Here is a 10,905-nt window from a genome sequence, read left to right as displayed (position 1 = left end):
TCAAAAAATGAATGATGTTGGAAAAAAAAGTATGTAAATTACCACCATTCAGTGAAAATATTGTCCTTATTAGGGAATGAAAAGAGCTAATGAATGCTGTATGGGCCAAATTCATGGTCCATGTGTTTCTTTCTTTTGTAACAACGCCAAATGTATGGTTCATTTCCTTCTTTCCGTTTTGTAACAACGTAATATCCTAATATGTCTGCGATGCAAACAAGCGTTTACGCCATCGCTGACTCATAAATAAACTCAATTAGTTCAAACAAGGAAGTTAACTTCTTCCGATGTGCACAATGACAAAGTGCAAAAACTCCTAGCGGTGTGGTTGCCCCTCCCTTGTATTGTAAAGTAAGGTACTTCAGCAGGCAAGTTGTGATACTTTTTTTTCTCTTTCCATAGTGTGTTCTAATTTGTCGTTTTAAGTGGTTGGTCTGTTGGATGAAATAGGTGACAACACGACCCAAACGTGACATTTTCCTCTCGTCTTGATTTAACCTCAACTTTGACCTTGAAGTAAATTTAGAAATCTAATCTGGCAAATGTGGGCATTGGGTCAAAAAAGCACACGAACGCTCAATTTCCACCGACCGCGGAATGGTTCAGTACAAAAAAAAAACGCAACAAGACAATAACAAACAGGTTACTCCTATTTATTCTATTACTCCCTTTAAACTTCAAGATGTCGTTTGACGCCACAAAGACAACTTCGCTATTTTGTGACATTTCTCAGTTTCCGGCCGGCAGAGCTACAGTAGCAGGTCCGTTTACACGAGTTTTGGATCACTCATTCTCGAAGTCTCCTAGGGATCAGAATTCCCCCTTACCTACGGGAGGCTCTTGATAAATAATGAATTTCGTCAAAATTGCGTAACTTGCTCGAAATAACCAAAACAGAAAGCTTGACGTTATGCTATTGTTCTTGTGTGGGAACCGTGACTCGAAATTTCCGGAATAATTATTAATTTCGATCGTCAAGTACTCAGAACTCGTATTGCTCATGTTAAGATTCATCAAAGACGTGAGTCGCTAAAAATTCAGTTTACATCTTCAACCCCGAACTCAGTGTTATGGACAATTTACTTAGGCTTTTACTTCTCCTCCTCGCTTTGAAGTTCTCAGGTAAGCGACTACACTAGTACACAACATAGCTCTCTTATGTCAGTGGAATTCAGAAATACCGTGAGTTAAGTACTGAGCTCGCAGGTGTGAGTCTTTAAATGTCAAATGAAGGTATTACTGCCAAGGATTTGTCTGAGAAGCAGAAGACTTTGCTTCGGGTTTCCATTGTTGTATTAACCGAATGTACTGCAAAGCGACTGTTAATGATTACTATTATTTTTGTTTGTCGTGCATTTGACATTACAAATAGTTTCTCAATTATCTAGTCTTGATTTAGACACACTTGTGGTTGAAAATAGATGCAACGTAAAGTTTTTCACTATGTCTTAAGTTCAGTGAATTGCGAACTAATGCGTCTTTAAATAAACATCTTCACACACACAGACAATTGTTTTCGAAATCTCTTGAGCTTTCCCGTAATTTTAATTAAGTTATTTGGTTAAGTCAAGTTAATAATTTGCTGGTCTGGCCACGAATTAGCATTTAGCATTTTATTTATTCGATTTCATCGTTTTCTGTCGCACCATTATTTCGAATATTTCTTCAAACGAATTGTCAAACTAATTTTTGTTTACGCAAGAATTATTTGCATAACTGACCATGTTTAGTTACCCCAATTTGCGTTAATCAAAAAAATATCCATTTGTGACATTCATCGGGTCGAGAAAACAAAACAAATCAGAGAACTTTAAATGTAGGTAAACTGGACCAACCGCGAGAATAATCTGAAGTGTGATGCAGCCATTGCCATAACTAATGTCTTGGCAGAAAAGAATGCAGACAATATAGCACGAAATTTTTAAAATTTTGTTGTAAAAAAACATTTTCGCTGTGATTCATATATATCTGGCCAATCTCGTCCTCAGAGTCCGCTTTGTCAGCACCAAGAACACGGACTTTGGCCACTTTATAGACCTCTTTCATAATGGTGGCCAAATAATTTAGTGCTAATAAACCGTTATAGCGTCGCTACGACGAGCAAATATCAAAAGAATATTTGTTTCAAAATGAGGGAAGTAGGTGTAATTAACATACCGTAGAGTTCGATAGTAGCGACCCTCGTTACTTTCGAAATTAGCAGCCTTTGGGGGTTGCTACTTTCGGGGAACAAAAATCGCTTACAAATAGAGCTGGCGCGAGCGTTTTTTCCGAAATAAAAAATGAACAACATAAAATTTAAAAAAGAACAACATTTTATTTGCATTCCATATGTATAGACGTGTTTCATAAAAAGAAGATAACAATGACAAATACAGCAAAAGACTATATAGAATACTATGTAGAGTTTTCAATTTCAATTTGAAGAAACGTTCCTGTTGTTAATACGAAATTATATCGGTTTAAGGTGGTTCTTACATCGCCACATCAGTAAACTGATGTCAAGGACGAATGGTGGCATAAAGCTTTCCCTTGTTGTAAATTTAAGTGCTTTATCGTGAACAATTTGTGACACTGCACGAACATACTATTGTAAATTAAAATTTTGACTATTGATTGACAAATTAATGGTATACGGTACACCAATTAAAAAACTTGGTCTCGCTACTTTCGGGGGACGGGTAGCTACTTTCGTGATTTACTAGCGGTCACAAAAAATTGACGTTAATTTCGGGGGGGGGGGGGGGGGGGTCGCTATTTTCGGGGAGTCGTTACTATCAGAGCTTTACGGTAAACACAAAGGAATGTAAATATGGTCGCCATTTATGAAAGTGGTCTATGCGCAGTCGTAGCCGGAAGGTCCTCTTTGTAACCGTTCACAACCACTGTTGTTTCAAATTTCTGAGCGTGCGTAGACGACCCGGAAGTCCGTGATTTGCGGACTTCCTGGCTTGGAAGTGGCCAGAGTCCGTGTTCTTGGTGCTGACCAAAAGAAAAGCGGTCTCAGGGAACGCGATTGATATCTGGCTACATAGTTGTTACTAGATAACCTATCTTTGAAATGTCACGTAACAGCACAGAATTCATCGTAGCCCGGTTTATCAGGCTCTCTGGCTTAGCTTAGGATAACGAGCGAGTAATTGTGACGGAACTGCCACAGAGAGCGTGAGAAGAAAATTACTCGCTCCATACTCCAAACAAGTCTTTTCTTTTTTGTGCACATAGTCAGCAGTCCATTAAAGTATATTTTATTTCGTATGAGTAAATGAAAAACTCAATTGGTAAGTTTGAGATTCAATGTTCTTGGTTTGCCACTCTTCTCAGACACGCTAGTACGATCCGAATGCTTGTAAAACGTATTGTATTTACAAAATGAGGGGTGGGGGTGGGGGGGGGGGGGGGGTGGTCCACGGGGTAGTCCATGGACCGGGTCCATGAAGGGTTCCATGGACCGAGTCCACAGGGGTGGTCCATGGACCTAGGGTCCATGTTTTGTATACGTCCCCATGAACGCCCCGTCTCGTTCGTATAAATTCAGCCATTGAAAAACCCATCACAGCGCCATGAATTTCTTGCCTGTCTAAATTTGTGTTTTGGAATATTCGATTCTTTGACAGATTGCTTATCATGGAGCATTAATTCGCCACAAAACGTGAAGCTTGGATCACCCGTTACTTTGGAATGGAATGTTTCACTAACGCGAGAAGAGAAAACGAAAGCAAATCGCTTTTCCTTCATTCTTGTGGAACGTGAGTTGTTCCTCTACAGCGACCAATGGCAGATTATTGTCGTAAAGCAGTACTTGGGCGCCGCTACCCAAGAGATCGACAAGCGAGACTCTTTTGATGTCATTCCTGGGAATGATATCACCATCAAAGTGAAGAATGTCACCGAATTAGACTTGACTCGTTTTCGCTGTACTTTTTTCAGCTCTTTTGCGGCGCCGAAGAGTGACATTCTCGTGGATATCACAGGTGAGATCTCGCGATGAAGTTGGATCGTACGTGTTGGTGCAGGCTAGTCTTTACACGGACAAAAACAACATGATCTCTTCTCTAAATTAACGATTATCGTTAATTTGTAATTTGCTTTGAATTTACTATTGTCGTTAATTATGACACAGATTCCTAGGACTTGTGGTATGAGAAAATAAGGGAATAAAAAATCATATCCGTGGATTGGATTTCAACCCGGAGTTTCTACTCTATAGGAACCGCTTCTTTCCTCTTCACCAATGAAGAACAAGACACCGCACTCTCAAAAAAAAAAAGACATTTCTTTAAGTCTCCCATAGAATATCAATGCTGTGGAGTAATTAGGCCTAGGCTAGATTAATAATTTAGGTCAAAGCTTTAAAATATTGTCCGTGAACAGCTAGCGGTGTGGTGGTCAAGTGGTTATGTGACGGGTTAATAATGAACATTCCTAGGTTTGAGTCCCAAGTCCATAGACTCTCCATACACTTGGGTTATTTCCCATAATCCATATCAAGCTTTCAGTCTTCTAAATTAACGATAATCGTTAATTCAAGGTAGAGAATGGGTTGGAAAAAAAAAAAAAACCAATGATGCTCATTTCAAGAGTCAGCGGAGTACGTGCTCGTTTCGGTGACCAGGCAAAGGGCAGATTTCTCGATTTTGAAGATGACTTCCGATTCGAGATATCACTTGATGCTACTTTTACCCGAACAAGTTTTCCCTTCGACACGGTTTCATGACTTTGAAACCGTGTTGAAAAGATGCAGTTTCGAACTTTTTACACGGAGCCTATGTTACCATTTCGGAGCGTTAATCTCGTCCTCAGGCGTCCATCACTGATGAATGGGATCTGGGAACGTGCCCAACGCCATTTTGTTGTTGGAAGCGACACAATTCAGATGAACGGATAGTGAACTAGAATTCCTTTTACTAGTTATTAATGAATATGAAACGACTGAGAACGGTGCTTGGAAATCGGTTCAGCAGACATCAGTGGATCCCTTTAGGGTAGATTTTTACAATGACTGCAAAATTCTAGCGCGCTCATTGGCTAATTTATATCGTCAATAAGCGCACAGACACATAAATTTATAATTTCAGATTGAAGTTTCTCGCATTTTTGTCTCGCGTTCTTCTCGTGTTTTGCCTTAATTTTGACCCCTCTTCCTTTTTGTTATTGTAAAAAACAAATTGATGTCAGTTTTTCATGCGTCTGTCCTGTTATTGACAATGAATTTCGTCATAACATTGTCAAAGTAGTCTGCGGATCCACTCGGCTATCGCGGATTCACAGCTACTTTGGCAATGTTATGACGAAATTCATGATCAATAACAAGACAGACATGAAAAAATGATATCAATTTGTTAAATGGAGGATCTCGAAAGCATTTCCCTCTTTATGGTGGAAGAAATACACGAGAAATAAAGAAAAGAAGCAAGCCATAAATTGAAGTCCTTCGCTAGCAAGACAAATTTGGCACCACAACACTGAACCGTATTCAAATCGATTCGGTTTCGTCGTTTACAAGGTGATATCTGAAACCGTACCGTTTTCAAAACGTTCCACTTTTGACACCGTTTTCAAAACAACCCGGTTTTAATAACGGAATTGACCGGCGACGTGAAAAAGAGAAGTGTAACCGCATCAAAACCGATGCGCGTCTGAGTAAGACATCTTTTTTCTGGTCCATTCTCACATGGAGAAAACACTTTACTTTTCTTCGGCGTGTGTTGCTTTTGGGTTCAAACCGGTTAAGATTTCCATTGCACCCGTCTGACAAACTCCGGGAACCATCGACTTACGTTGAAATTATGTACAGTGTATCACTTTTGTTTCAAAGACGGTACTGTCCAAGGAGTACTGTCCATACCTAGTGTAGTGCCAAAGCGCGATAAATGCCAAATACTGGATTATAATTGCTTTTATGATGGCTTCGAGTAAGTCTTCCTTCATTCTTGTTAACTCTGGTTCTTTTGATAACGAGAATAAACCCATCTTGATTGTTTAACTCATCAGACGCACTCTTATTGCAGTGTTAGTGTCAATGAAGTCATCAATAACTTAGAATTTACCTACCAAATAATAACAATAATAATAATAAAAATAATAATAATAATAATAATAATAATAATAATAATAATAACAATAGTAAACGAAAGTTATCATAGCATTGTTATCACATTTGATTGCTGTTTTCTTCAGATATCAATGTCAAAGTTCGACTTGTCGGTGGCTCTACCCCGGATAAAGGTCGGGTAGAAGTTTACCGCAGTGGATTCTGGGGAACCATATGCAGTGACGGTTGGGACCTTTCAGATGCGTCAGTTGTTTGTAGAATGTTGGGATACCAAAGTGCCTGGTCTGCGGGGTGTTGTAATGATTACCGAGGTGGCACTGGCCCCGTTTGGTTAAGCGAAATGTCCTGTACTGGACAAGAGTCTACCTTATCGCAATGTGGCCACAAAGGCTGGGGTGTCAACAACTGCAATCACGGAAAAGATGCAGGTGTGATATGTCATGGTGCGCCAACACAGGAACCAACAACGCCCACCAGCACTCCGGTAACATCAATGACTACGGAACCACCAGAGGGTAGTATGAGAATTTAAATTGTTTAAGCATAAATGTGCTGTTATTCACCTAATGCGAATCCATCGTCGTAGGAAAAAAAAAACTGAAATCTCTGTCCACATACAAACTCCGACAAACAAAATCCATGATATTGTGCTTAGATTCACCAAAATCTGGAATTAAGTAAAAGAACGAAGATGGAAAGGTTCGAGTTTTGAGCACAAAACCTTCGCTATTTCGAACTCTAAAAGTAGTGTTTCCGTAAATTATTTTAATGTGTTTAGTGCATATAACGATGGTGCTACCTGTTCCATAATAACTTCAATTTTGTTTGTTTATCGTGAGGTGGTTTTTTTTTTCGTTCGAAATAAATGAGAGGGCCAAACGAAGGGGCTAATGGCAGATGAGACCTCTGATCTTCTGATTTTTTTTTGAAACTAATAGAACCAATCCGCGTCCGCTTGGTTAACGGTACCGATACTTTTGGCCGAGTGGAGGTCTTCTACAATGGCAATTGGGGCACAGTCTGTGACGACGATTGGGACATTGAGGACACCACTGTAGTTTGCCGAATGCTTAATTTTACCTATGCATGGACTGCAGTCTCGTATGGCGATTTGGTATTGCCACATGACGATAGCCTTCTCGGAGCGGGGCGTATTTGGCTTGATGATGTGGACTGTATTGGTAACGAAAGCTCCTTGAGCGAGTGCGGGCATAGTGGTTGGTCGGTTCATAACTGTGATCATGTGGAGGATGCTGGAGTGTGGTGCGGAGATTCACCAAGGCCACTTAACCAACCTGTTTCTTTGGTTAATGCCAATAACAAGTTTCCACCACCTAGCTGTAAGTGGTACCGCACCTTTTAGGGGTACGGCTGTGCTAAAAAATTCGGTAACCGCTGAATCATAGTGCAAATGGACGTTTGACGATAAGAATAAAGGTGTAATCGAATCTTACCAGGTTGATCTTACCAGTCATTTCCAGTAACCCAAACCTAGGTAAGCTCACAGTAATTGGCACCAGACGGATGCTGATTTTGTTCAAACGTGAAAAACACTTCTGGTCAATGATTATATTGAAATTAACCTGTGTGGCTAAGTGGATCAGCTCAACAAATTCTTTCTTCCCTTTTTTGATTAATCGGCCCAGGCTTTTAGAAGAGACTGTCGTTCACACAGTAACAAAATATTTTTGATAGATGCACTTCGCCCAAACGAGAGCCTAAGTGCAGGTTACCTCATTTTAAGGATCACACACATTATTCTAGTACTTTGCCTTTCAGCTGTTCAAGTTCGTCTGGTCAATGGATCAAATGATCGTGAAGGTCGTGTCGAGGTTTTCTACAATGGTAAATGGGGAACAGTCTGTGACGATGACTTCGACATTCTAGATGCTAATGTGGTCTGTCGGATGCTTGGGTTCCCTGGGGCGATATCCGCTCTCCCTGAGGCGCATTTTGGTGCCGGAAATGAGAACCAGGAAATAGTGCTCGATGACTTATGGTGCCAGGGACACGAGTCATCTCTTGTTTCTTGCGTTAACAGACGGTGGACCTCAAGTAATTGCCTTCACGAAGAAGATGCTGGAGTCATTTGCATGAAAAAACGTACGTTTGTGATTCTTTTCAGTTCGGCGACCAGCACTACTGACGGTCGCGTCTGAATGTCGGAACTCTGTAATAATATTTTCCTAAATTAAGCAGTCTTCCGCTCAAAACAGAAGCGTAAAATCAGATTACCCTAGTGGAATTTAACACACACTTCGATAATTTTCTACCCTGGGCACCAGAGGTTTTTCTCGCGTGCGGCGGGAATTTTCGGTGTCGGCCAAAGGCCGACACAGCTTCGGCCGTAGGCCGAAGCCACGAGCGGCGAAGCCGCGAGAAAAACCTCTGGCACGGAGCGGTGCTTTTTACCGTCCCCGTTGACCTTTGAGCTTTTTTATCGGATTACATTTATGCCAATCACATGGACGTCTCACGTGGACCGGCACGTGAAGAAATGTCAGAAATTCGATTAGGGCATTCAACGGGCAAACAACAATCACAATTGCACTTTTCGGATAGTCGCAGTATCCCATTTGGTTAAGACGTAAACAAAGACCCGGAATAAGCTGAAACAACAACGATTTACCGGAACCGGTTGGCAGCAAGACAGCAAGAACGTCCTTGCGTTGAATAAAATTAAATACCCCACTTGTTTGCACATCACTTAACTTCTCTACACCGTCAAAACTTTCTAGTACATTGCTTATACTTTCCTTCAGTGCCTTCCCCAAACTTTCACAAACCGCCATCACAACACTTCTGGCAGTACGCTTACGTGATGTCAACAATATTCTTTCACGTGCTGGTCTATTCTTGTCGACCAATTGTAGCGTCTGTCCCTCAGGTGGTCGTTCGGAACCAATCAGCCGTCCTGTCCAAAATCTGGACCAACTGATCTAACTGAGCTAACGATTGGTTCGACGCTATCAAAGGAATAGCGCTCTGGTCCAGAGGCTTTTCGCGCGGGTCACTATAAAGACTTGACTGAAAACCGGAAACCGCGCTAGAAAAGTCTCTGGCACCCAGGGTAATAATTTTCGAGAGAAAAGATGAATTTTGTGTTATCAGTAGCACTTTAATTGTCCTGATCTTTTTTTTTTTTTTTTTTTTTGTGAACAGCCCCGATTGTCCGACTAAGAGATGGCCCTTCTCCTGATTCTGGCCGCGTGGAAATCTATCACAGTGGAATATGGGGCACAATCTGTGACGACTACTGGGATATCCGAGATGCGACTGTGGTCTGTAATATGTTAGGATACAATTATACTTGGGCTGCGGTTTCGTACATATTACAAGCAGATCCATCAGCAGATCTCATTGGAAAAGGACCGATTTGGCTCGATAATGTCGCTTGTAATGGAAATGAGTCTTCCATAACGGAGTGTGGTCATAATGGTTGGTTAGTACACAACTGCGATCATCAGGAGGATGCTGGAGTTTATTGTGGCAATAGCCCAAGGCCAGCCTTTTTCCCAGAGAATCAAGTAATTAATGATGCTGGTAAACCTACAAAATTGCCAAGTGAGTTCCTCAGCCTTCCTTCGCCTCTTTCTAATCGCCATTTTGGTTTACAATTTCCTTATCATAGAGTAATTGTTCATTCCGTCTTTTTTTCCCTTTTAATGCAGCTTATATTGTTGAATTTGTTCGGGAAGCCATAACTTTCTTAGAGCGGTTTTCAATTGAGTGTCGACAGTAATTAGCGAATTACTTTGGTTTTGCATCACTTCAATCAGTGATTGGTTCAACGTTTTCGCGCCACTTTTTCAACCAAGCAGAGGTGAAACCAAAACCAATGGTGGCTCGCGAGTGCACATTTTTCCTCGCTTTCTGTCTGCTACGTGTAATTACTTCTAGTTTTGATTGGTTTACTGGATTGTCTGCGTCCTTTTTGATTGGCCAAAGTAATTACTTTGGTTTTGGTTTTACGACACTCGTTTGGAAACCGCTCTATGTAACCTTTGTATTTGGTCTTGAAGTTTTGTCTTGACGTTTTTGAGTTTTGTCATAGTGTACTGTGGCAACATTATTATGTGGTGTGGTTTTGTGATTCTGTGACGAAGAGGTTTGCTGGTTATGTGATGTGTTGCCACCATGATGTGTTCAGGTCTTCTTTTGACGTGCTGTGTTTATAATCACATAAAGGGAGAAAGTCGACATCATAAACCTCACCACATAAAATGTAAACACAGCACGTCAAAAGAAGACCTCGTCACGTCATGATCTAAACGCAACACGTAACCATCAAACATCGTCATGTGCATAATGACAAAACCTCACCACATAATGACCAAACCACACAACAAGGCAAAACCTCATTTCCATCAATTTGAGTCCGTTTAATCATAGTTAATCTAGGGACTGGTTATACACCTTATTCCAATATGGCTGCCATTTTAGTATTCTTTTGTTTGATTGAAAATTGGCCCTTTTGGCCTCGTTCGAGTTTAAATATTCTTTTGAATTTTACGTTTGAAAGCGAGGTCAAGAGGGCCAATTTGCAAGGAAACAAAAGAATCCTAAAATAGCGGCCATTTTGGAATAAGGTGTATGAAATCCTGGGAATTTCAAAAGCAGGAACAATACAGTCGCAATTAGATGTTGAACCGACCATGACCCTGCACAATCTTTTGCTTTTGGTTCGCAAGTTAATTTCGAATAAATTAGTCCAAGCTTTTGATTGGTTATCCTGCTGAAAAAAGCGTGTTTTTGTCGGGTTTTGTGCAGGGTCAAGGCCAAAAAAGGCAAACAAAAACATGCAACAAAGAAACTTGTCGAGTTTCATAACCAGCCTACATCTAATAACT

General features: G+C 40.8%; 1 protein-coding gene across 1 annotated transcript in view; it reads left to right on the top strand.

Annotated features, from left to right (window-relative positions):
• The first annotated feature begins 920 nt into the window (after positions 1-920).
• Positions 921-10,905, top strand: part of LOC137983186 (uncharacterized) — a 29,153-nt gene continuing 19,168 nt past the window's right edge. The window contains exons 1-6 of the mRNA XM_068830366.1: positions 921-1,122; positions 3,618-3,974; positions 6,181-6,570; positions 6,994-7,395; positions 7,835-8,158; positions 9,218-9,619. Coding sequence (XP_068686467.1) covers positions 1,071-1,122; positions 3,618-3,974; positions 6,181-6,570; positions 6,994-7,395; positions 7,835-8,158; positions 9,218-9,619 — 1,927 coding nt within the window. The 5' untranslated portion in view covers positions 921-1,070. The remainder of the gene's footprint in view (positions 1,123-3,617; positions 3,975-6,180; positions 6,571-6,993; positions 7,396-7,834; positions 8,159-9,217; positions 9,620-10,905) is intronic.

Source organism: Montipora foliosa, chromosome 13 (assembly GCF_036669935.1).
Source record: "Montipora foliosa isolate CH-2021 chromosome 13, ASM3666993v2, whole genome shotgun sequence".
In the NCBI taxonomy this organism is placed as follows: domain Eukaryota; kingdom Metazoa; phylum Cnidaria; class Anthozoa; order Scleractinia; family Acroporidae; genus Montipora; species Montipora foliosa.
This window is presented reverse-complemented; position numbering and strand designations above follow the sequence as displayed.